Consider the following 27,611-nt stretch of genomic DNA (forward strand, 5'->3'; position numbering starts at 1 on the left):
ATTTGGTCAAGAGTATTGATGGTATCAAACTCTTTCTTCGCATGTTCTAGGGCCTCATCAACTGCTTTCCCAAACAGATGTGTTTGTTCTATGGGCTTATTTATCAGGGAAGCCTGGGTTTCCGGCTTAAATCCTGAATTGCGCAGCCAGACATGGCGTTTGAGAAGTATTCCCTGAACCAGGGAACGGCCAGCCGTCTCTGCGGCATCCAAGGAGTTCTTTACGATGCCCTGGTTTACAATAGTTCCCTCTGAGATTATAGCTAACAGGCGTGAACGCAGGGGTTCTGGTGCGTCCTCTGCTTCGCTGCGCAGCTTGCTCCACTGTGCATCTGCGTAGCTAGCTAGTAGGGAATTGTTATTTGCAATCCTAGTTGAGTAGGCGGCGGAGGTCGTGATTCTCTTCCCAAGTGCATAGAGCTTCTTGCCCTCTTTGTCAGGTGGTGCCTCACTAGTGGATAGTGGTACCCCCGCTCTTTTTCTTGTATTAGTAACTACGAGGGAGTCCGGAATAGAATGTCCTCTGATGTACAAAGGGTCAGAGGACGAAGGGCTGAAGAGCTTTTCTATCCGAGGGTTGACCCCTCTGACTAAGGCAGGATTGGAAAGGGAAGGAGTTATTCTTCTCTTTATAGAAGCCAGGAGCGGAATAGACTGACTAACAGGGGCTTTTTCTTTAATAACGTTCTCTACAAAGTCTATGTCAGGAAGAGTCTCCCCTGTGTCTATTTCAAAATGTGCTGCTGCCTTGCGCAATAGTGCATTAAGTGAAGGTTGGTCATCTATGGGAGAGGTGTTTCCAATAGGTGAATCCTTGGGAGGAGAAGGGTGAAAGACATCAGGGTCTGAGTGCACTGATGGGGATTGCCAAGGCTGCACTGATGGGGATTGCCAGGGCTGCGAGGTAGCTGTATCTTCTTCAAAAGCTCCTGCAGTAGTGTAAGAATCTTCTTCAAACCCCTCTTCCTCATGTTCTTCCTCTCCACCCAAACACTCCTTATCTTCCTGGAGGTATTGCTCCTCTTCAGTGAGGACATATACGTCTGTAGAAGGGGGAAACAGCCTAGGAATCTTGACCCTAGGGTCATCCTGGGGCCATTCTCTTGGTCTTTTGGGTGTGGGTGGGTTTTGGCTTCCCAAAAACCTTTCCATTTTCTCCATACAAGAATGGAGTCTTTCAAGGGTCTCATGGGGGACCCCTGAATAGTCTAGAGGGGGGAAATCAGTGTCTTCACCTTCAAAACGCTTAGAACGCTCCCACAACGTCGAAGAAAGGTTTCCGTCGCCCTCTGAAAAGCCCTCCGGTAGTTCAGAAGTGCCCTTAGATGAAGGGGGCAGTTCCTGGCTACTATTGCGCTTTTTCGGCGTTTCCATAGCTTTTTGTGCGGTATTCGACGTTTGTTTCGTCGTCCGCTTACGTTTGTCTTCGGAAACAATTCTCGCCAGGCTCTCGACAACGAGTTTGTCAGTAGAGGGCTCTGGTGTCGACGTTGCCTGCGTTACGCATTGTTCCTCGACGGCCGCTCTATGGAGCGTTACGTCGGATGATTTTGAGGTAGCGCCCGTGTTTGATGAAAGCCCAATCGCTGGTCGCGGCTGCGTTTGCGGGTGGGGCTTGAGACCCTTACGGTCTGAGGTAGACGCCGGAGTGCCCTGCGTCCCCTTCGGCGCTGATGGATCCTTCGTCTTCGACGAAGAAGAGCTGTGGGTTGTGTGCTTAGGCCTATGGGGTCTATGTGCGTCCTTGTCGCCGGGGTGTTCATCCCCATAAGCAGGGCGTGAGCCGAGCCCGTCGGGGCCGGGGACGGACGTGAAGGAGCGCAAGCGCTCCTTCTGGGGGTTAATGACTTCCGTAACGGACGTCGAGTTATCATCCTCCTCGTCACTTTCTGTAACAGCGGCGGCGGGTGAGGAAACTGACTTCGACATAGCGTAGTCCGCCCACCTCTTAACTTTTCGTTCTTTAAGAGTTCTTGGTTTCAAGAGCTTACAGGCCGCGCAGCTGTCCTCCTTATGATCGAGGGGCAAGCAACGATTACAGAGCTTGTGTTTGTCCTTCCAAGTGTATTTGCCCCTACAGCGTGGGCAAAATTTAAAAGGTGTCCTCTCCATAGCTGAGGCAATAATAACTGGTGATAACAACCCCAAGGGAAAGATAGGGGAGAAAGAAAGACATTCTCAAAGAGAAGATAAAAGTTCGAACCCCCACTCTCCCTACTGTATGTTGGCCGGCGAGGCCAGGCCACGTGTTCGGCAGCGCCGAAGGATCTCCTCCGTCTCTTCCCCTCCGTCGAAAACTTGCTCGGCGGAGAAACAGCTTCACAGCTAACGTCGAGGGGAGGGATCTTTAACAATATAATAAGTATAATTAAGGACCGAGGTCCGTAGTAAGTATTTGCAATGTCTCTCTAGGAGCCCCGCGTAAGGCGACCAGAAGCTGGGCGTAAAAAAACAATCTGAGGGACCTCGACGCGTGAGGGATTGTGGGTACAACGCACGTCACTATAGGGATAGTGTTACAGACACGCCTTGTCGACGTCCCCTTTTTCGACTACGAAAAACAAAATGCAATACTCCGCAGTGACCACTGGATGTCGGACCTATGCACAGCATGTGATTCTAAGCAGATTAACAAACATCAGAAATATATATATATATATATATATATATCAATTAAGATGTAGGTTCAAGATATAGAAATATAAGCAACTTAAATGTTGTGTTCAAAAACAATGGAAAGCAAGTATTGCCATGGAAAGAATACAGCCCTGTCTATTCAATTTAGCCTGGAATGGAGGTATGTCATACTGTAAGAGAACATTCCATTTTGCTATTATACTGCTGTTTACTTTTGTTGGCATTCCAAGTGAATCTGTTGCTGCTTTCTTATGTGCCTGGTTGTAGTGTTATGCAGCTGGAGGTCCTTTCATTATAAATATAACTTAAAATAAACAGTTCCTTTAACTTGCGGTTGTCCGGATGTTCATACTTAACAGAAAGCTCGAGAACTGTCCTGTGCTCCAAGATCCTACCTTACTCTGTGCTCAAAACTTGGGGAAGGGAGACTCAAGCTACCGTATCCTGACATATTATTTGAGAACACTTCTTTCTTTCCTTGAAAACCATCCCACACTCTTTTTGTATTAGTTGTAATGTTCGGCAATAGGTTTCTTAGTATAGGCCCTTTTCATTTAACACGCCACTAGGACTGCCTTATTTTCATTTCATGGTCGACGCTTGTTCCCACCTTAGATTTAGGTTTAGATTAGCCGTTTTTCCAACCTGCATCCAGTTTAATAAACACCCTTGAACTGTGATCACTTGTGTCTGTCTTTACTGTTGCCACCATGAGTTCCTTACAGCCAGCAGTTTCACACTCTCCTGGCCTCTGATGGTTAGCCTCTTGTCTTTATCATAACGTGTCACACACGTTTTGCCAGTCTTTGGCCTTAGCGCACTGTATTCATTCATACATTTCACTTAGTGTTGGTCTTTTTCATGCCCCATCTTTTTGTTGCATTCTTTCACACTTGATCTCTTTTTCCTATGTTGCTTTCAAAATGGGCACTTTCCCTTTTGGCTTTCATCCGCTATTAGCTTTGCCCATAAAGTTGTATTCAGTTCTGTATTCAGTAACCTTACTTTAGCTTGGTATCAAGTTTCCATTCAGTTCGATATTCATTATACGTAATTCAGCTTTGTTTCAAAGTTTGATTTAGTTCGGTATTCAATTAGCTTTGTTTAAAGTTTTCATTAATTTCGGGATTCAATATAGCTCCTACGGCACTTAATTGCCTGTGCTTAGCCCTCTAGTAGTGCCCCAGTGTTGAGTGACTTTCTCTGACACTCACTGGCCCTGAGCGTTCCTCTCTGGTGGCTTTTCTTCTTCCTTTCTGCCTCTCAGGTCAGCGGGCCAGCCTCTACGAGCCCCGCTCGCACTCTGGATTCTGTTCTCAACACACAAGTAGCTCTGCAACCTCGGCACGGGTGCCGGCGGCATCCTTTTTTCCTTCTTCCTCGCTCACACCTGCCAGCTGCTCTCTCTCCAACACAGAGGCTACAACAACAGTGGCAGCTTAACGGCCAAGCTTGTCCTGGGATCCACAGGTCCTATGGGACTTCGACCGGTGTCCTGGCTTCCTCTCAGGTCCCACCACAGCTGCCTCCTCACGAGAAGGGTCCCCCTGCTGGTCTCTCCCACACAGGCCTCCCTGTTGCTCACTTTGTTGCCTCTTTGGCCTCTCTTTATACACCTGCAGTCACTTGACAGGTTGCAGGTGTGGACTCTCAATTGGGCTTACCTGACTATAAAGGGGCATGCCCGACCTTTAAAGCAAGCTACAGACATCTTCATCCCAGTACTAGAGTGGTGAAATCAGGTTTTAGTTTTCATCACTCCTCTTCCTCGTCCCAGAACTGTCAGAGGTAAAATGTGAGGAAAGGAGGGCAGAGGTTTTACAATAGCCTATAAAGGCCATGGGAGGGTTAGGTTGGTGTTCAATATGGAAAAGGGGATACCATGTCTCACCTGTGGGCACCCCACTCACAATCCCCAAGGACCCTCCAACCAGGTGAACCTCCCTCACTTCTCCATCCCCAGGGTCAGGATCCACTTTGTTATGGAAAAAGACTTAAGTTGGCCCACATTTTTGTTCAAGTTCTTCATAAACCTATCCTTTAAACTTTACTTCTGTGTCCTATCATTCATTAATTCTACTCTACGTTGTGACACTGACCCATACTGACCCATACTACATTGGGCACATATCTCTTAAACAGAATTCCTTTCAACATCAGAGCCATTATGGATCATCTAGCCTTTCGTGAGATCCTATGTTCCTAGAAAACAATAATATCCTTGTTGCCTGGTTTCATCTCTTACCAAGAGCCGGCGGCAGGTTGTCGCTACTGAAAAACCTCAATGAATAAACACCCACTGCGAGAAATCAGTCATATACAGCAAATAATCACCTCAGAAGGTATTCCACTTATCACTGGCAGTAGCATACAACCCATTACAGAAGAAATTACAACAGATGTTAAAATATGCTCCGCCAGGTTAGAGTGGCAAAATTACTGCTGCTGATAAATACAATAAGCCTGGACAGTACTGCATTCAAGACTGGCACAGGCGACTGCATTACCATCAGCAATCTCCATTACAGAAGAGAACACTATCAGCCAAAAGGAGTTAATTAATACCCAAAATAGATCAGCAATGATCTTCTCTTGGAAAACATAGCACAATCTAGTAATGCAAAGATACCAACAACAAATCACAGTGTCAAACACCCATTGTAGATAATACATTTAAGAAAGTGATTAAAATTACCATATGGTTATGATGCTATGGATGGGGGGAGGGTAGGAGTGAGTACCCAATTTGGATATGTTTCAACTGTTTGGTATATGTTGTGCACTGTTTGTTTCAAAATTTAATAAAGATACATTTTTTAAAAAAAAAGAAAAAAAGCGAGAAAATGGCAATCTCAGATGAGTAAACACTAGGCAAAACATTCAAGGTGGAGTAAGTACAAGATAAGACACAGATGATATACAAAGAAGACTGTCTTAGAAAGTCAAGAAAGGCTTCTCCTAAACACAGTTGTAGAGGAGCAGATGTAGAAGTCCTCTCTAGCTCCCGCCCCCTCCGTTATACTGGAACAGCGGTAGAAGAGCCCTATGTGCGACACCAGGTATTGTTACAATACCGCATGGAGTGTATGAGACACGATATGCACTCAGACAACCATACTAAATGTGTCCTCGCACTAAAAGGGTGGAAGGATGTCTGCACACATCATTGGACATTGAAGAGGTGTAAGTGAAATCAGACGAGGGCGGATTGACGTCATGAAAGAAAGACACATACGCACTGAAACGATATTTGCAAATACTTAAAGAATGAAGATGTAACTGAAGTAACAAGAGAACCATGTAACCGAATATGAAGAAATCATGTGTATCAAAGAAATAAGTGAGCAGAGACTAAGTGAATGTACATACTGTAAAGAACTCAAGGTGGCAACAGTAAAGACAGACACAAGTGATCACAGTTCAAGGGTGTTTATTGAACAATGAAAGCAGGGTGGAAAAACGCTAAAGCTAAATCTAAGATGGGAGCAAGCGCTGACCATCAAATGAAAAACAAGGCAGTCCTTGTGGCGTTGTGTCAAAATAAAAGGGCCTATACTAAGAAAAACCTATTGCAAATTCCTTACAACTAATAATAGAAAGAGTGTGGGATAGGGTTTCAATAAAGAAGTGTTCAAATAATAAGTCAGGATGCGATTGCCAGGGGTCTCCCTTCCCGACGTTTTCAGCACGGGACAAGGTGGGACCTTGCAGCACAGCACACGCTCGAGCTTTCCAGCACGAGCTAACAGTTCCGTATCAGTTATTGGGTTCTTCATGGTTAAGTCTCTTTATAAGGAAAAGTCTCTTGCCTTCGACGCCTGATACTTTCAACAAACAAACACAAAGCTCTGTTCTACACTTTGGGTGATGGCTTCACCACTGGGTCCCCCTCTTCTGGGTGCTGACTCATCAGATTTATTCAACAAATTAACAAGACAGTTCCTTTTTTCTCGAACCTTGGGTGGTAACTTTCCACCCCTGGATCTCCATCAGCCTGGTTCGGATCCTAGAAAACAAGAGGGACACTTCCCTTTTCCCTTGCCTTGCAATGTTCACACTTTCATAAATCTAAATGTCTATTTAACCAGGTTTTTGGCCTTTGCCCCTGGTTGTCGGCTTCCCTCTGCCGGGTTCACTCTCGCCGACTTTTGGTTGTCCGCTTCCCTGTGCCGGTTTCACTCTCGTCGACTTCTATGACAAATTCCTCATGGGACTTTTAGACTCCGTCCCTTTTTAGTAGCATCCCTCGCCCAGGTTCACACTTGCCAATTTCCATGATACACAGTTCATGTGCTAACTTTCAAAATGCGTGATTCACTTCTCTTAGCTTTCACAGTTCTTCGTCAGTCAAAGACTTTCGACGGCACAGAGGAGCCTACGAGACCCCTGCATGACCACTTTGACCGCTCTTCGCCTCTCTCCAAGGCCTTCTGGTTATGGTAGTCTTTTTACTGTTGGGTAATCACCCAGAGTTTCCTGCGTGAACACCCACGTGATGCCTGCCTCCTCTGCATCTGGTTTCCCCCTCTTTCCCAATAGTTCCTTTAAGCATTCCAAAGTTTAAATTATCGGTTTGCTACTTTTCGTTCAACAAAGCCGGGTTCTTATTGACTCCCCATCGGCTGTGATGAACTGTTTGGCTTTCTCCTCCTTCGAGTCAAGGTTGGTACCATAGAGACCAGCGTCTCTCCCTCGCTTGGCTAACAGCAGAGCAGGGTAGGGTCTTGTGTACCATCGACATCTGCAACACACGCTAGCCTTTATTCGCGGTTTTATGCTTCCGTCTGCAGAGGTTTCACAGGCCTTGATAGGAGAGGGCAAGGTAACTTCTCCCCTTGTCACCCCCTCGGCATTCGCCGTCTTTCTTCTCCTCTTGAACTGCCGTGCCAAGTTAGGTCTCACGTCGTGCAGTCTGCCTAGTTTGTCATGTGCTCTTGTGTTCCACCTTTTATCCCTGTGGGCAAGGGAAAGGGCCATCAGGTGTGAGTGACTTAGGTCAACTGCCTGACTTTGCCTGAACCTTGTATTGGGACATGTCTGGTAAACGGCTCTGGTGTTTGTCCGTTGTCTTCCATGTTGTGCGAAAATGTGCGTATCGGAAAAAGGGGGGTGTCAGTGTTTTGGAATTTCCTATGTGGTGAGGTGGAGAAAGGGTATTATAAGACGAGGGTTGATTGGTTAACTCGGAAGGGTGGTTTTTGTAGGGTTTGTGCAATGACTAAGAGGGTTTGTGGGAACTGTAGTTGTTGGTCACATTCAATTAGGAAGTCGAAAAGTGACAGAGGGATGGGACTGGTAGGATTTATTATCATAAAATAAACAAGGGGGTTTGTATCAGAGCAGGTTGGGAGGGAAGAAAGTAATAATCAGAGGGACGGGAAGAAGAATGGTGGGGAGTATTTGGGTAGAAAGCGTAAAGCAGGATTTCTCTGAGATGTGGTTTTCGGGTCTAATGAGGTTCGTGCTCCTAAAGTATTTACCAGATATGGAGGGGACGTCAGGTTGGGACAGGAGGGATCTAATGGGAGGAAGGGAGGCAGATGTAATACAGCCTACAAAGGTTTTAGGGCTCTCGCCCTCCTCTCCTTCTCCGGTACAATACTGAGTTTCCCTTGGGTTATTCCCTCGAGTAAAACCCTGTGCTCCCCCATCTGGTGAGCCTTTCTCGCTCTTTCACCCCTAGAGTTGGGATCTGAGCGGATCAGCCCTTCGTTGGCCACCTGAATAAGGGTTTCTAGAGGTTCACTATGTGAGATACCCTCAGGTATTTCACAATACGCTGAAACGCAAGGTAGATGAGACATATAGAGGCTTGCTGTAGAAGAAAATGTAACGTGACTGAAGCAGCCATAAGAAAAAGATGGATGCCGGACTTGTGTTGAAACCAATCAAGCTACATGAGAGACAGACCAGGACTGCAGAGTCAGGAGAGGTTGGAAAAACAGCTTTGTGTAATGAATTAAAGAGGAGTCTATTGGCCTGGGATCAAGGATGCTACATCAAGGAATAATTGTAAGGCACAAATGGCATCAAGAGGATAAGCCATGTACATAAGAAATATTTCTCTTAGATCAAGCAAAGAAGAAAACATCTGTAAGTGCTAAGTACTGGACAGTCAAGAATGCACAAAGCTTATGTGAGGTAAAGCAACCAAGTCTCCATAGGCCAAGAGGAGTAATGACACCCCATCCTAATTGAATTAAATAGCACTAAATACAAGGTCGAAATGGACAGAATCGTAGTTTCCTCACACTTGATTCAGAAGTCACTATTCATTAAGCTCTAGATGAAGATAATGGTGTACCTGCACTTCCTTGAAAGTCTCAGAGCGGAGAACAGGCTGCAAGGTCAACTACAAAGGAGAAGCCTTTGCTCGGGCCTGACCGATGAGAAATGATGGACTAATTGGGCAAGTGGGTAGTAGTCGGACGTTGTTCTCTGCACCACAGTTTTGTTTAGCTAACGTGCTGCTAACAAGCTGAAAGTCCAAGGTTGGGAGAGAATGCCAACCATCATAGGGTCTATGTAGCAACATGCTATACAATGTTGCACAGACCAATCCACTGCTGTTATTCTGCTATAATCTGTATTATATGTATTTAGAGGTGGTTCAAGGTGTGCCTACCAGATAAGGGGCATCCAGTGACATTACTAATACATATGATATATAGCAAAATATGTTCCCTTAACCAATCCCTCCCTTCAATAGGTTTTTCCATTTGCCACGTAGTATGACATCATAGATGACGCATATTGAGGTTTAAAGCCTCTGTATAATCGAAACTTAAGTGTGAGCATGTGGACTACAATTTGTTGTTCGCCAAATTGCCCTACTTTATTTGAGCTGAAAATAAAGTAGCGCTTTGCCATATTCTTTGAGTCTGTCTGTGATTTGGGTCTGAGATCATTATCGGTAATTCCATCGAGCACATGAGATGCTCCAAAGTGCTAGTGCACACAGTGAATCTAAATGCAAAACCAGGTACAGTGGAACAACGGTTTGCTTTCTGATGAGGGAAAGGGCATTTTCAGATTCGAGTCCCTGGCCAAACAGTTACATGGGGCACTATTAGGTGGATCAACTCCTATACAAGTGATGTGTACAGGGACCTATACTGTGGCACCAGTCCAGACACAATGGGTTTGGCATACAGCAAGGAGAGCGAGTCCCAAAAATGAATCTCTCCTAAGACAAGCAACATTTGAAAGTAGACAGACGGTGAATGGGACACTAGCCAAAGGGGACCCAAAATAAAAATGCAAGAATTGAGCAGACAGTAAAAAGGCTGAACACTTTAGATGTGGGAAAGAAATAGAAACTGCCTGCAGTACATGCATATGGGTAGTGCTCCATAATAAACCTTCACTTACCATATCTTTAACAGTCAACCTGCAACCATAGCAGAGAAGCTTGAGGAAAACTGACTTCACATCAGCTCTGAAAGAGGAGAAATGGAGTCTATCAATGATTGAAGCATAAGGGTCTAGGTTATACACGGCTTAAGTACAGAGCGAGCGAGAGAAAACACCCCCCCAAAGTCCCCACCCCCTTTATGTCCTAAGTTGGACTTCATGGGTGCCACAAATAATAGAAGAGCACGGGGGTGTGCCAGTTCAGTGATTGCGTGGTTAAGGTGTATAGAGAGTTCATGTACTGGATAGAAGTCTCAGGGTGCATATATTAATACTGATAGAAGACTAAGGATGCTATTTATATGGCCGAACAGCACAGCCACAGCAGACAAAATGACAAGGCACATTTCACTGTCTGCATTTACAATGCAGTACAACACAGATACTGGTGACTGATCAAGGAGGACAATCAAATGGTGTTGCAGGAAAATATATTTCTGGTGCCACTACTTTTATTATAATGTTCTGACTATAAGGTAGTGGGTGCTGGGAGTAATTGGTTTACCTGGGTGAGGATCCACAGCTTTTGGAAAGGATGCCACAGTGCTCAGCCTCCTCCAGGGGATTCATGCAGCACTGTTCTACAGCAGGTGAAAGAGCAGGTGTTGGCCTCTGTGAAAAACGTTCAGACACTAACGTGGCATGGAAAGCGGAGGCCTCTTCTGCATGAAAGAGAATAGCGGAAGGTGAATGAAAAAAAGAATCACGCTCTGCCTAAGACACTCTTATGTGCTTCACCTACAAATGCAGACGTACATTTATAAAATGAGTGCATCAACCTAGGAATTCACTTTTGGCCTGGGAAAGTTTTTGTATACAAGACTGATACCTACTTTTGTTTCACAATATTGAAATACATTATTCAAATTGGTGTAGTATATATGCATGCCAAACATTTTTGGTTTTCCTTTTGATTACAAGTGTAGTTGGAACGATATATCCACGGTCTAATCATCACAACATAAGACACAGATAATTGACCAGAGGTTTCTGCATGAATATTTGGGATTTAGAGTGGAGCAAGCAGTGAAACAACAGAGTACTGTACAAAGGCGACACACCCAGGGATTATAAGTGGGGTGCAGCAGAGCAGGGAATTTCAGAGGGGAAAGGGTTCAGTGGAACGATTACTGATTGGCGAGATGTTGTAAGTATCGGCTCTTCAAGTCCAAGTGTAGCATGGAGTGGGCCAGTCTTATCTGTGTTGGTAACCTGTTCCAATGACATGGTGTGTAGCAGAAATAGGACTGTTTCCTGGTGGTTTCCTCTCCTGCAGTTTTTTGTTTCCAGACTGGCAATGTTGTAGCTTCTGGTGGTGTGCTGGCCTCTGGAGATGGTGAGGTGCTCGGCCAAGTAGAGAATTGTTTTGGTTGCGACTACTGTGTAGGTGATGCAGGTATTCTTGAACATGCATGCTTGATAGGGTAGCCAGTACAGCTCACTGAAGAGTTGATGTGGTTGAATTTCCTTAGTCCTATGATGAGGCGTACTGCAGCATCTGTGCCTTCTGGAAGTTCAAGTGGGAGATGACCAGGACTTGGACAACTGTTCTTAAACTTGGAGCAGGAATGAAAGGCTTAACTTCGTGGAGGAGTGGAAGCTGGTATCATGTTTGTTGGGTCTTCATGGCGATGTGTGTTTTGAATGAAAGGAGTTGAGGCATGGGTTTGCTAAGCTATACATCTATCAGCCATTTCTAGACTTCTAGATGCTTGGAGTGTTTCCTAAGAGAAATGATTTGGTCTTTGCAGGGTTGAGCTTCAGGTACATGCTTAACATCCAGGCTTAGATGAGGGACAGACAGTGCTTGAGTAAATGGATTTCATTGACAAAAAGCTGTGTTTCATCTGTATACCAGTGTATCTTTATATTAGTGTTAATAAGGAGTTTCCTCAAAGGCTCCATGTAGAGGTTGACGATGAGAAGAGACACGATGAAGCCTTGTGGAACTGTGCATATTACTGGACAGTGCTGTCCTCTGGGTCATACTGCCCCTATCCAATGGCAGACCTCTCCCTAAACCCCACCTCTGGCAGCCATCTTCAGATTTGGTGAGCATGTAAAGTGGCAGTATGACCAAGAAGAGCCACAGAGGGGACAGAGGGAGGGTTTGCATGTGAATCCATGCCAGACCCATGCTGGAGAACAATAGTTACAGGTAAGCAACTTGTTCCTTTTCCAGCATGGGGTCTGGCATGGATTCACATGTTCATGAATAACAAATACACAGCAGTACAACCTTACACAACCCCAGGAGGTGGCAAAGCTCAACAGAAGCAATTAACTCTTACCTCTGGAACAGACTTGCCAAAGCGAACAGGTTGCGTAGCACTGCTTGGCCGACCCTGGACTCCTCCCTGGAATACCTGTCGCTGCAGTAGAACTTTGTGAAGGTATGCGTGGACCTCCACGTAGCAGCCATGCAGATGTCCAGTAGGGGCACACCAGCCAGGAACGCCATTGTCGCAGCGATAGTTCTGGATGGAGTGGGTTCTCGGACAGCCGGGGAGTGGTCGGTTTGCCAACCGATGACAGTGCATGATGCAGCCGGAGATCCACCTTGAGATGGAAGCCTAGGATAAGGCCTTCCCATGGGTCACAGGACCAAAGTTCACAAACAGCTGTGAAGTCTTTTGAAAACTTTTTGTGCGTGCCACATAGAACTTCAGGGCACAAACAACATCCAGAGAGTGCAAGGCCCTTTCAGCCGGTGACAAAGGTTTCGGGAAAAAAACAGGTAACATCAAAGGCTCGTTGAGGTGAAATTCCGATTGAACCTTTGGCATCAAAGAGGGGTGCACCCGCAGCACCATCCTCGATTCGTGAAAAGTCAGATATGGCTGTTTGCAGGATAGGGCCTGTATCTCACCCACCCTACTGGCAGGGTGATGGCCACAAGGAAAGCCGTTTTCCACGAGAGGAAATTGAGAGAAGCCTGTAGTGCTTGTGCGAAAGAATTAGCTAAATATCATGGTGCCATTCACTCCCAAACCGCAATGAAAGTCTATGTTTCTGCGAGCCCAGTTAGGAGGCAGACATGATTTCTGCAGTGGTAGCAATACTTTAGTGTGAAGTAGATGAGTTCACTGTGTAGACTCGTTTGCGTATTGTTTACTCAAGGACGAGCCGAGAGGGGAGTCAGAGATGTGCAGGTGCATTTATAAGAGGTGCTGAGAACGAGAGCGCGGAAGACGAGCTGGGTTTTTCCACTCTTGCCTCTCATGCTTGCTGTCTGCCCTTCGGCCAGGGGCAGTCTGCAACCTATGAGGGGCGGGGATTCGTTCCCCTTAAGAGGAGAAGGTCCGAATGAGGAGACCAAGAATTGGAACCCCGGGTGTTGAAGTCTTCCTGAGAGGGTGGACGCCCCGCTCCAGACCCTGTAAGTTGTTGCGTGATCTCTGTGCCTACCTGCCTTGGGACTGGGTAGTGTTGTCATGGCTGAGATGAAGCTTTGTCCTACAACTGCCCTAACAGTGATGTATAGTTGTTGTGTTCGTTCTTGTTCATGTATTCATGCGTAATCAATTGCATATATTCCCTAGTCATATGTTTATGTATTGAGTGTGAGTAAAGGGCATGTAAAGAGCCAATTATTTTCCAGCTAATTGTCTAAGTGTACATTATTGCCTTTCCGAGTTCAAAAACATAAATAGTGAGCAATTCTGAGGTCATTACACATGTCTGAAAAGCAAAACACGGCCACTTCAGAGCCACGTTTAGATCGAAAAAGTCCTTTGAGGAACTCCTTGACGAGTCAATGAGACCAAAGTGAAGACCTTCCTGGAGGCCTGGTGTAACGGGAGATAGCCGCTAGATGCACCTTGAAAGAGGCGTGCGCAAGTCTGGCCTTGGCCAAGGCTAGCAAGTATGGAAGAATCTGTGGAGCCTTGACCCTCAGAGGGGTAATCTTATGAGACTGGCACCAAGTAGCGAAACGCTTCCACTTGTGACCGTAGCACATCGACGATGCCCTGACCCTGGCGAGGACATCCCTGCAGTCCGCCGGCAACTCATATGCTCCAAACTCTAGGGATGCAGGAGCCAAGAGCTCAGGTTCAGTGATCCTGGGTCGTGATGCAGGATTATGCCTACTTCCCTGGTGAGAAGATCCGGAACCACTGGAAGCTTTACCAGAGGTGACGCTGACAGGCCGAGGAGGTCCGGATACCAAATCTGCCTCAGCCGCGCTAGTGCAATGAGTATCATCTTGCACTGGCACTGTGAGTGCATTGATGACACATAGCAGGAGAGGCAACAGAGGAAACGCGTACAGAAACAGCCCTTCCCACGGGAAGGAGAACACGTCCCCCAGGCCCATCGGTTGGTGGAATCTGCTGGCAAACCTCTGCCATTTGGAGCTCGCTGACATCGCAAACATATCGATCTGGGGCCTGCCCCACTTGGCAAAAATGCGGTCCACGTGGTTCTGCCTAAGTTCCCACTCGTGGCATGAGCGCAACTCCCTGCTGAGGCAATGGTGTTCTTGACTCCTTCTAGGTTAAGAGGGATGAGGAACATCTCTTGTCCGACAGCCCAGTGCCACAAGTCCTGCGCTTCCTTGGAGAGACCTGGGGATTGAGTGCCCCCCCCATTTCCTGATGTAGAACATTGTGATGGTGTTGTCCGTGAAGATCCTCACCACATTGCCCTTCAGAGACAGAAGGAATGACTTGAGGACCCGGAACACTGCCCGTAGCTCTAGGATGTTGATATGGCGATCCTTCTCCTCCGGCAGCCACAGGCCTCTGTCATGCAGACACCTTATATGGGCTCTCCACCCTTCCAGCGAAGCATCTGTTGTGACCATTTCCTGGAATGGAGGGTTCTGAAACCCGTGCACCGGGCGATGTTTGAGCGGATGCCCCACCACTACCTTATCGCCCGACGGAACTCGTTGTCTAGCGTGATCTTGTCCGCAAAGCTTCTGGACACTTGTATCCAGCGGGCGTCCAGGAACTCTTGAAGAGGTTACATCTGCAACCTGCAGAGCCGAATGAGATACATGCAGGACGACATAATGCTGAGCAACAACTTGATGGTTCGCACTGCGTCCGTCTTCATCAACAAGAGCTGCTTCACCTTCCCTTGAATGGCCGCTACCCTCTCCTCTGAGGGTGAAGTCAAGCAGGACACCGTATTGAGTCTGGCTCCTAGGAACAGCACGTTCTGCGATGGTGTCAAGCAGGACTTTGGATAATTGATGGAGAATCTGAGATCCGTCGGCAGTTTGACGGTCACCTGTGCGTGTCCAAGGCACAATTCTCATGAGCCAGTCGTCAAGGTACTGGCATCTGTGTAGCCCCAGTAGACCCAGATGGGCGGCCACCAGTGCCAGGCACTTCGTAAACACTCTAGGGGCGACTTCAAGCCGAAAAGTAGGGCCTTGAACTGGTAATTCTGTCCCTGCACTACAAAGCATAGAAACCTTTGGTGCTTCGTGTGAATGGGGACATGGAAGAAGGCGTAAGTCAAGCGACATCAAGTAGTCCCCTCTTTCCAGTTGGCCGAGCACGTGTTGCAACGTGACCATCCTGAATTTTTGAGACTTGAGGTACTTGTTCAGACGTCATAGGTGTAGAATGGGCCTCCAGCCCCTGTCTTCTTTCTGACCAAAAACTATCTGGAATAGACTCCAGAGCCCAGGAGTCGCTGGGGAAATAGCACTATCGCCCCTTTTTACAGCATGGCCCCTACCACCTCTAAGAGCTGAGGGATGTGCTGCTCCTGAGGGGCCACCAGAGGGATCCACAGACACCTGTGCTGAAACTCCAGGGTATGTACTTGGGCGAGAGCGTCCAGCACCCATCTGTCGGTGGTGATCTTTTCCCACTCGCTGACGAACCTCGTCAGCCGGCCTCCCACCGGGGTGCACGGGTGGTGGCCCGACGTCCTGGCAGTTTCAAGCTTGCTTCAGCGCCCTGCCCTATGGGCGAGGGTGATGCTGTCTTCCGCCACCGTAGGCCTGGGAACGGCCTATGTAGGCTTCCCGAGTCGTGGCACTGGAAGGCTGACAGTACGATGAGGAGAAACCTTTTGAAGACCTGCTTGACTTTTCTCTGGAGGAGCGAAAAGAAGAGCAGTGCTGTTGGAGGGTACCCAGGCAACGGGCCGTCTCCGTATCTGACTTGACCACCTGTAGGAACTCGACGACAACCTTCCTGAAAAGGTTATCTCCGTCGAAAGGCATGTCCAGTACCTTCGCTTGGACCTCCTGGCAGAAATTTGTGGCCTTCATCCAACCTTGGTGACAAAGGCAGACACTGTTCCTCATCTGCCGGACCCACCCTGTGTCGGCAATGTCCAGCACCACTGTGATGGCGTAATATATCACTACCTCCCCTTCCTGGAAGAGAGTGATGGCCTCCATCTTCTTGTCGTCAGGGAGGAACTCATAAATCGGACCCAGCCTGTACCACAGCTCCCTGTCGTACCTGGCTAGTATCGCCAGTGCGTTGGCCGTATTGATGGTAGACGCCATGGTGTAAATCACCTTCCTTGCCATGGGGTCCATCTTCTTCCCCTCAATGTCCGGGGGGACTGAAGACAAGGACGGGTTAGCCGACCGTTTTCTCGTGGCTGCGGAAACCACTGAATCCAGCGATGGTTGCGATCTCAGGCACGTGGGTGCGGATTCCGGCACCCGGTACTACTTCTCCAGCCTATCCCATTTGGCCGAAGCCATGCAAGGCCCTCCTCCGACACATAGTCCAGAAGGGGCACCGCCATGATGGTCTTCCTCTTGGCCTCGAGCCCCTGCTACACAAAAACCTTTTTCTGGTTTCTTCTGGAACAAGCTGGAACAGCTCGGAGGCTCTGGCGATCATGGAATGGAACGACCCCAACTCATTCGGTGGGGATGCCCTAGGATGCGGAGACACGCCACCTGCTGCAACGATATGGCCGTCGCCGTCCGTCGTCGTCGTGGCCGTATCCGTTCCAGTGTCTAGGTCCGCTGGGGGAGAGAGAGCCCAATGAGGATGTTGAAGGCTGAAACGGGGCTGTCGGGTGACGCTTCCTCTTCTTCGCTGGGGGCAGATCAGGGCCTGGGGGACCATTGGGACCGGGCCTTGCGGCATCCTCTTCTGAATCTCTGACACCAAAGTGTGGAGGGTTGACAGAATGTCCAGAGAGATCAGACATTAGGCACTGTGCCGCCGTTGTCGCCGTCATCTTCTTCCAAGTCCTTGTCGTCCATGAAGGAAACTTCCATGGTTTGGGACAAGGCCTTGGGCTGATCCAGGGTCTCCTTGTCCCCCTCACTTTTTTCCACCCTGAGGGGTTGGAACCGGGCTCAGAGACGGAATCCCCTTCTCTGGCGTGTCAGCAGACTTTGCCAAAGTCACTGCAGCAGTTTTGCGCCTCAGGGGCAGGGATGCCTTCTGCGCTGCAGGGGGCTAAGTTCACAGGGCAGCCCCCTTCCCTTTCGTAAGAGCAGCCACCACCAGCTCATTGTCGATGAAGACTTATCCTGCGCCGATTGGGCCTTCTTGGGCAGTTTGGCCTTCTTCTCCTCCGCCCGTGGCTTATAGGGCTTCTCCCGTAGCTTACCCGGGTTAGACGATTTCCTTTTCGAGGAGGAGCTCAGTTGCCGGCTGGCAATGGCGACGGATGGTGATGTCGATGGCGCCCTTTCCACCACAGGAGCCGCTTCCGCGACAACCCCAGTGGACCCGGATTTGCGGTTCTTGGCCTTGTCCTGGGGCCCCACGACTGAGGCACCCTCAAAGGACTTAGAAGACCGCTCATCCGACTGGCCGGTCCTGCGTGAGGCATGACCCTGCTCGGAGAACGGGGCAGAGGCCTTGGCGTTCAGCCACGCCGCCAGTCTACTATGCCTATCCCTCATTGCCTTCTTGGAGAAACCGAGGCAGATCTCACATTCTCCTTCCTTGTGGTCTGGATGCAGACAGTAGAGGCATTGCAGGTGCTCGTTTTCAACCAACACATTCCGTAGCCCGCGCTTGGTGCAGGACTTGAAGATGGATCTTCCTTCCTTCCTTCTTCTCCTCTGTTATGGTCGCAGGGCGCGAAGTAGGCCCAATGGCCTTCTGGACACTTTGACGGTCTTCTCTGTTGAGGGGCACTAAAATTCACCACCAACGGATCCCTGCTGTCAGCAGATGGAAAAACGAGCACACAGGCTCTTTTGGAACAAAAATTGAACCTTTTTCTGTCAAAAAACACGAAAAAACATAGAAGTAGCTCGCAGAGCAAACTCAACGACTCCCAACACTGAAGTGTGCGGTAAAAATCTGAAGATGACTGCCAGCGGAGGGGCTTAGGGAGAGGACTGTCATTGGATGGGGGCAGTATAATCCAGAGGAAAGTTATTGGTTTAGAGGAGAAATTTTATTTATTTATTTGTATATGGTTTGTATAAACCTTTACAAAATAAAAATCGCATAAAAAAAAATCACATAATAGATATTACATAAACAACCAGTTTAAAATCACCAATGTTAAATTATCATCTGAATTTTCCTAAAATCGTAGTTTCATAAAATTCAAGTTTTACATATCAAAGTTAGTATAACATTTCATGAAAGTGCACAGAAGTTCTTTAAAAAAGATATGATTCTAAGTTTCAATACCGTTGAGATATGTCGAATCTGAAACCATAACAAGTCCATGTCTACACAGTGCAGGTGTCTAATGAATTGCTGAAAATATTGTATTCGTTCCTTCAGTAGTGCAGGGCATGACAGAATCAGGTGCAACACGGTTTCTTCAACCCCTTCTTTTTTGCAATATTTACACCAGCTCCACTCATCTTTTAACATATTCCATCTTTTTAAAACATAGTTTGTTTTAAGAACATCAAAACGGAATCTCATAAAAGTATTTCTAAAATTTCTTGACAGATATTTTTCCAAATAAAATTCCAATCGTGGTTTGAGTTTCCAGCATGAATATACTTGATTCGTTGTTTTCGATTGTGCTACTGCATCAAGCGTCAGTTGCCAATCATTACATTTCAAAATGTTTTTTACTTTCAGCGGATTATTTACTAGCAGCTCAAACGATATCCCTGCATTCCCCAGTATTTCTTCAGTGTCTTCTTTCAATTTTGTACAAAAGACATTAGTTGCATCCTTCCCCGCTAATGTATATAGAGAATTGATATTTGTGAGTGAACATTTTCTCCATAATAGTATTTTTTTCCAAGCAATAATGGATCTCTGAGACTGTAAACCAAATTCATATCTGATTACTTCGATTGAAATATTCTTGGGTATGAAGTATAAAACCCCTTTTCAGTTGACACTTTCCAGTTTTTTTTTATCAAATCAGTATTTTCCAGCTCATGATGATGTAAAATAGTTTTAACGGTATAGCTGTAAATCTCCCAAATTTCCCATCAAATTTACGCATCTGTCTTAAAATCTTGTCAGCTTTAGTTCTTAACAGTCTTTTCACCATCACTGTAGAGCTATTACCTACAAAATGATATCCTAGATATGTGAAAGACTTTTGGCAGGTGATTTTTTTTCCTTGACAAGACCAAGATAACTGCAAATGATTTTTACAAGTCTTACCCAGGCACATAATAGTTGTTTTATCTGCATTGATCTTTAACCGAATACTGGAGATAAACAGCACAAAAGCATTTATGAGTCTCTGCAGACCAACCTTGGTGCAATCCAAAAGTAAAAAATTATCGGCGTAGGCTAACCATTCTATGGAGGTATGACCTAATTTGGGTGCTATCAAGCCCTTGCATTGCATTTCTTTGCCAGTTCTACAAAAGTAAAGGTTGAATAAAGTGGCAGCAAGTTTACAGCCCTATCTCAATCCGTTAGGAATTAGCTGTTCGGAGGATAACTTCCCTTCAGAGCTAAGTCTGATTTTGATTTTTGTGTTAGAGTATAACTCTATAATCATTTCAAGAAGATGAGGAGGAATAGATAGATCTCTTAATGTTTCCCATAGTATGTGTCGATCCACCAGGTCAAAAGCTTTAGAGAGATCCATCGCTGCCACAAAAATTGAGGCACCTTGTTTTCTGAGAGTTTTTGATTGCAAACTTTTCAAGACCAAACCACCACAGTCTGTGCCCATTTTTTTCCTGAAACCTATTTGTCTGATATCAAGAACATTACATCTGATAATCCATTCATCCAGATCTTTTAGTATGATTGACATACAAATCTTATAGTCAGGGTCTGATATTGCAATAGGCCTGTAACTTTCAGGGGCAGACCTTAGGCCCTTTTTGTAAATAGGAATCACAATAGCAAGCTTCCACGATTCTGGGATTACTTTGTTAACAATTATGTCGGTAAACAGTATATGTAAAATTTCCCCCCACAGGTAAATATCCGTTTTCATTATCAAACTAGATAAGTTGTTTGGCCTGGGGGCTCCCGATTTTTTAGCTTTCCCAATCATCTTCGATATATAGAATGGGGATATATCCAGATCCCATATAACCTTTTCATTTTTTCTCATAAGATTAGTTTCAGATAATTTTCCATCACAGGGCGTCTCATATAAAGCTACAAAGTGTTTTTTCCATATGTCTTCACTAATTTGCGTGAAAAGAATCTCTTTTTGCGTAATCAAAGTATCATTTAACAGTAACCAGAAATTGGAAGTGTTTTTGCTATAAATTACCGCAAGCATTTTTTCTCCATCAGTTTGGTCCCTATACACTTTGAGCAATTAGCTAGTTATTGGATGCTTTTTTTCATTTTTTTTATTTGGTTAGTTTTCTCGCATATGGAATCGGTACCGTTATTCAACTTGTGAATTTCTTGTCTCAACTCTTTTTTTTTGACTATGGTCTGGTTACCAAACACATGAATACGAGTCCTTCTTTTAGTATTACTTACTTTGTTTGAGCATATTTTTTGTGTAATCGTGTTTATATAATCAGTAAATCCATTTACGGACAGATTTGTAATTTTCTCTTCATTCGACATGAATCCCCAATCTTTATACAGTACCGAAGTAAATTGTTTTGTTTTGGTAGAAGACCATTGTATCCTCGTACCTTTGATGTTAGTAAGTATTTCTTCATCATAGATTGAGTGTTTTTTCAAATTCTCTGTATGTGGGATTTCTATTAAAAGTAAGTTATGGTCACTAGTAGGCATTTCTACTACTGTTAGCTGTGACATAAAACGTTCCAAACCGTCAGTTACAAAAAGATAGTCTACTATAGAGCAAAAACCCCTAACATGCCATGTCTGTTTGTCATTATGAATTTTTGTTAACCCCATCACTTCCAGAAAGTTCATCCAAATTGCGCCTCTTCGTTTATTGCTAGATGACATAGATTTGGATTTATTGTCTGCACCATCTATATTCCATAGCAGCTCATTAATCTCTGCCTTACTAAGATTGCAGTCAGCATTTAGATCACCAGCCATTAACACAACGTTGTTGGACTTTGTTTCCCTCCATACATCAATTGTATGTTTTACACTGTCTAATTCAATTAACAATTGACTTTCGGTGTGTTTAAGAGGGTTCCAGTAGATATTGATGATGCATACATTCATACGGGTGTCTCCTATTCTGATGTTACAAGTCACTGCTAGAAAAACCTCTAGGTCTGCCCATACATTTATGTTGGCGGGTTCCATGGTAAATTTACAAGCAGTGAGGAGACCACCCATAGGTCTTCCTTTCTCGCCTTTGACAGCGGATATTTGCCAAGTGTAATAATTCTCCCAAGCTAATTGCGTAGGTGCCCAAGTTTCTTGAATAAGCACCACTTCAAAATTACTCAAATAATCCGTTACTTCTGTGTTACATAACAACTGAGCGTGACCTCTCGAATTCCAGGATGCTATGGAGACTTTATCTTTATTGCTAAAGTGGCTTAGCCAAAACCTTCAGCGATTCGATTGCGTTTTTCAAGGCCAGGGTCAGGCCTCTTAGTTCCACCTTCTCCGTGCGTATATCAGCTATTTCCGATGATTTAGCTATTTCTGAATTAGGATACGTTTCTTTCCCATATGAGGCATAGTCCCCACCTTGCTTGAGGTCAGGGTCAACAAATTGATATATGTCGAACCCTTTACATTGCAAAGTTTCGGCCTCTTAACAGCAACATTCTGACTAGCGCTGATGGAATTACCAGTCGGACATAGTGCAATCTTTTTCTATGAATAAAGTCCACCAATACAATTTCAGCAGGGGATATCATTCCAAGTGCAGGGATCGTTGCAAATAGTGACATGATATAAGGGCGGTTCAAGATTATCTTTCTACCTTCTGGAAATAACGTAGTGAGTATTAGGCTTGGCAATTCGGCCTTGGCTGGACTTTTCAAATCTAGAAGTTTGTCGTCCTGTTCGTAATTTTCATACGGTTTTTGTGTATTTCTCACTTCTAGACCAGGTTTTGTTTCTTCTAGTGAATTTTTATTGTTATTATGTTCTTCTAAAATTTTTCTTACTATCTTAGTAATGTCTTGTTGGTTAAGACCCTTTTCGCTTTCCGTCTCATTTGCACATTTACTGTTCACTTCTTCGATTTTATTAATGTGCTCCTTCTTGCTTAGTTCCGTTTTATTATCAATATCTTCTAAAAGAGCATTCACAATTTCACTATCAGAAGTTAGCATTTCATTTTGTTGCCACATACACCCTGCAGAGGTTGGTGTAGTCACACCAGGCGATCTAGTTTTAAGACTTATATTCGAGTTTAACACCTGTTTTGTGTTGTAGTCTTCAAAAATTGTAATTGGGCCTACAGTATTGCCTACCGGAAACTTATCACTCCCAGCTGTCGGGTTTTTAGATTTCGGTATTGCAATAGGTATCATCGCGTTGGCTTTAAAAATTTCAAAGATATCTGCCATGCCAGTTTTTAACGACGACAGCTGTGATGCGATATCTAAGGATTCCTTCTTTTTTTTTTCATAGTTTCAGAGATGGTTTTTTCAGATTCATGATAAACTTCCTGCTGCAAGAGTTGGTTAGCTTTAGCCTCTTCACCTCTTACACTAGTGGTCTCTTCCGTATCTGTGTGTTTCTTTGCAATTTTAAACTTGTCCGGACCCATCAGATCTTGCCGTTCAGTTTCTATCATGTTTTTGAAATTCACATCTCTTAAAAATGTACGCGATGTTTTAGAGAAATTTTTATTTTGCATCTGTGTTAGCTTTTTATTTTTTATTTTTTTTGATATATTTAATTTTCCTCCTAATTTTTCCACATTTGGATGGAGGCAAAGTTCAGTTGCTAATACCGTAGTCTTGGACCCCGCCAAGTTTGTTTTATTTGGGTTACTCTGTTTCTACGAGTCTTCTATAACAATAGTTACAGGATTAGATATTTTTTCAGAATTCATAAGAGCGTCTTCTGGCTTCTTACCGGTTGCAGGTTTTGCTGCCGGTTTTATTAGTGGTTTAGCTAAGATTTAATTCAGCTTAACCGGTACCTGCTGGACAGATATGTTAATTTGTAATAGTAGACATGTTTGTCTTTTTAATTCACTTAAAATTAAGCGATTAAAAATCTCCATCAGTGTGTAAATATCAGTATTGTCAGACTTGTCCAAAGCTAACTCATTATTCGAGTCCATTCCATTGGAGACTATTGAAACAGAAGTATCGTCCGGTTGAAAGGTTTCTAAGTCAGCTGTTCTAAATACTTTAGGGGTGTCGTCAGCCAATTGCTCAATTGAGCCTACTTCCCCTTGTGTATTGGCTAACTCGGACCACAATTCTTTCAAAACCTCTTTTTGCGAGAGGTCAGTTAGTTCTTCAGCAAACAAGGATTGTGAGTTAACATTCAGTTATAACTCCTCAATTCCCTTATCCTTGCCTATTTTCAAGTTATTTGAACAGTTAATAGCACATGCAATTAGTTTTTCTTCTTCATCGGGCCGTTGCGGGGGGAGTGGTAAAGCCACAGCCCTAGCTAAGCTAGCTCTGCGCGTGGATACTGCCGCAAAATAGTCCGCCCGTGGGTCTTTCATGACAGTTGGCAGTTTAGATTTCTTATTTTTCATTTTTAACAACAATACAACCTTTTCGCAACCGTAGTCAAAAATTACCTTTTTTCCTTACCTGCACTAGTCTTAAGACTGAATTCTGTTCAAATATATTCTAATGTAGGAATAGCTATCGTGTTATTGCTAACAGCTAACAGTCATCAGTCCTTGTCGTCCTTCTCGGTGCGCGCGCAGGTGCGCTGCACCTTGGGTAATTATAGCAAGCAAGTGGGATTAGCGGGGGAGTGTCACACCACACCAGACCAATAGCAGCTGCCTATAGAAAAGAAAAGAGTTATCAAATTGTTGGTATGTTTGTAATCAGGCAGTCCATTAAGTGCCTATTAACTGACTCGCTCGTGGCTATTAACTGGCACGCTCTCTGCATACAGTCTATGCCAGTCTTTTCACAATTCACCTCCAGGCAGCTTCCTGTGTTGCGTTACAAGACGTCCTCCTTCCACTTTCCTTCGTTCGTCGGCAACGCTGCACGCTACAATCAGACCCGCGCTGTCGCGTTCACCCCGGCACTGTTTCCAGCAGCCTTTCCCACAGTCAACACTCCTTGTCGTCCTTCTCGGTGCGCGCGAGGAGAAATACAGTTTTTAAGTGAAAGTGAACTGTTTTTCTTTTACTGAGGATTCCCAGCCTGACAATGGGCAATATTCATGAGCATGTGAATCCATGCCAGACCCCATGCTGGAGAACTCTTCCAATCTCAATACATCTCGGACGATCTTAGATGATAAGGCTACTTACCTGTAACTATTGTTCTCCAGCATTGGTCTGGCATGAATTCACAAGCTCAGTTTTCTCGCATATGGAATCGGTACCGTTATTCAACTTGTGAATTTCTTGTCTCAACTCTTTTTTTTTGACTATGGTCTGGTTATCAAACACATGAATACGAGTCCTTCTTTTAGTATTACTTACTTTGTTTGAGCATATTTTTTGTGTAATCGTGTTTATATAATCAGTAAATCCATTTACGGACAGATTTGTAATTTTCTCTTCATTCGACATGAATCCCCAATCTTTATACAGTACCGAAGTAAATTGTTTTGTTTTGGTATAAGACCATTGTATCCTCGTACCTTTGATGTTAGTAAGTATTTCTTCATCATAGATTGAGTGTTTTTTCAAAATCTCTGTATGTGGGATTTCTATTAAAAGTAAGTTATGGTCACTAGTAGGCATTTCTACTACTGTTAGCTGTGACATAAAACGTTCCAAACCGTCAGTTACAGATTCCCAGCCTGACAATGGGCAATATTCATGAGCATGTGAATCCATGCCAGACCCCATGCTGGAGAACTCTTCCAATCTCAATACATCTGGGACGATCTTAGATGATAAGGCTACTTACCTGTAACTATTGTTCTCCAGCATTGGTCTGGCATGAATTCACATGCTCATGAATATTCCCTGTCGTCAGGCTGGGAATCCTCAGTAAAAGAATAAACAGTGTCACTTTCACTTTGAAACTGTATTTCGCCTCTAACCCAATCACAGTCCTCTGGAACATACTGCCCCCATCCAATGACAGTCCTCTCCCTAAGGGTTCCATGTGTTAATATCCCGGCAAAAATATTGCGATACACAAATATCGCCATTTATTTGCGGCGATATTGACCCATGGACCCTGCGGGGACACCCCCGCAACCCCAGTATTATTTTAAAATGTGCGGGGGACACCCCGCAACCCCTGCTCCCACAAATTACCCCCAAAAAAATATCACCTATGGCGAGACAAACGACCATATCTACGGCAATATTTTTGGTGGGGATATTTTGTAGGGATACCCTCCCAAAGTCCCTCCTGTGGCAGCCATTTTCAGATTTGGTAAGCACGTAAAGTGGCAGTATGACCAAGAAGAGCCGCAGAAGGGCCTGAGTGAGGGTTTGCATGTGAATCCATGCCAGCCCCATACAGGAGAACAATAGTTACAGGTAAGTAACAAACATTCTCCAGCATAGGGTCTGGCATGGATTCACATGCTCATGAATGACAAATATATAGGAGTACAACATTACACAACCACGGGAGGTGGCAAGTCTCAACAGAGGCAATAACCCACACCTCTGCAACAGACTCACCTCAAGCAAACATGTTGCGTAGCACTGCCTGGACGACTCTGGACTCCTCCCTGGAATACCTATCGACGCAGTACAACTTCGTGAAGGTGTGCATGGACCTCCACGTAGCAGCCCTGCAGATGTCCAGCAGGGGCACACCAGACAGGAACGTCGTCGTTGTAGCGATCGGTCTAGTGGAGTGGGCTCTCAGACAGCCGGGCAGCGGTCGGTTTGCCAACCGAAGACAGCGCATGATGCAGCCGGAAAATCACCTTGAAATGGAAGCGTTGGACAAGGCCTTCCCATGGTTCACAGGATCAAAGTTCACGAACAGTCTTCCGAATACTCTTTCTGTGCGTCACCTAGAACTTCAGGGCAAGAGCTATGTCCAGCGAGTGCAAGGCCCTTTCCGTCGGCGACAAAGGTTATCGGGAAGAAAACCGGTAACACCAAAGGCTCGTTAAGGTGAAATTCCGATGGAACCTTCGGCATGAAAGAGGGGTGCGTACGCAACACCACCCTCGATTTGTGGAAAGCCAGGTACGGTTGTTTCCAGGATAGGGCCTGCATCTCACCCACACATCTGGCAGAGGTGATGGCCACAAAGAAAACCGTCTTCCACGAGAGAAATTTGAGTGGGGCCTGATGCATAGGCTTGAAGGTGGCCCCCCATGAGCCTCGTCAGGACCATGTTAAGTTCCCACGCCAGGGCAGGAGCCTTCACCAGCGGGAAAGATCGGAAAAGTCCTTTGAGAAACTCCTTGAGGAGTCGGTGGGATCAAAGCGAAGATCTTCCTGGGGACCTGGTGTAGTGGGAGATAGAAGCCAGGTGTACTTTGATGGAGGCGTGTGCCAGTCCAGCCTTTCCCAGGCATAGCAAGTATGGAAGGATCTGTGGGGCTGTGCCCCTCAGAGGAGGGGTAATCCTCTGCAACTGGCACCAGGAAGCAAAACGCTTCCACTTATGGCAGTAGCACTACAAGGTCGTCAATGCCCTGGACTTGGCCAGGACCGCCCTGCAGTCCACTGGCAGATCATACCATCATAACTAAGACTGCAGGAGCCAATCCCTCAGGTTGAGCGATCCTGCTTTGTAATGAAGGATTGCGGCTCCCTCTCTGCTGAGAAGATCCGGAACCACTGGCAACTTGACTGGAGGCGACGCTGACAGGATGAGAAGGTCCAGATACCAAATCTGCCTCGGCCACGCCAGGGCGATGAGTATCATCCTGCATTGACACTGTCTGAGTGTGTTGATGACTTGTAGCAGGAGAGGGTACGGAGGAAATGCATAGAGAAACAGCCCTTTCCCTCACCGGAAGGACAACACGTCCCCAGGCTCCTCAGCTGCTGGAATCTGCTGTCAAACCTCTTGCAGTTGGAGTTTGCCGCCGTCGCAAACAGATCGATCTGGTGCCTGCCCCATTTGACGAACAGCCGGTCCACCTGATCCTGACGAAGCTCCCACTCATGGCAGCGGTGCAGTTCCCTGCTGAGGGAGTCTGCAATGGTGTTCTCAGCCCCCGCCAGGTGGAGAGG

The 27,611-nt window shown here is 45.7% G+C and overlaps 1 protein-coding gene across 2 annotated transcripts in view; it reads right to left on the reverse strand.

The window, feature by feature from the left end:
- The window catches only part of CTU2 (cytosolic thiouridylase subunit 2), a 773,185-nt gene that overhangs the window by 119,930 nt on the left and 625,644 nt on the right, over positions 1–27,611 (reverse strand). For both annotated transcript variants that reach the window (XM_069635914.1, XM_069635904.1), the window contains exons 12-13: positions 10,555–10,711; positions 10,008–10,074 (exon numbers count right to left, since the gene is read on the reverse strand). In XM_069635914.1, the coding sequence (XP_069492015.1) occupies positions 10,008–10,074; positions 10,555–10,711 (224 nt within the window). The remainder of the gene's footprint in view (positions 1–10,007; positions 10,075–10,554; positions 10,712–27,611) is intronic.

The sequence above is a fragment of the Ambystoma mexicanum genome, chromosome 1q (genome assembly GCF_040938575.1).
Source record: "Ambystoma mexicanum isolate Mex_15411 chromosome 1q, UKY_AmexF1_1, whole genome shotgun sequence".
NCBI lineage: Eukaryota > Metazoa > Chordata > Amphibia > Caudata > Ambystomatidae > Ambystoma > Ambystoma mexicanum.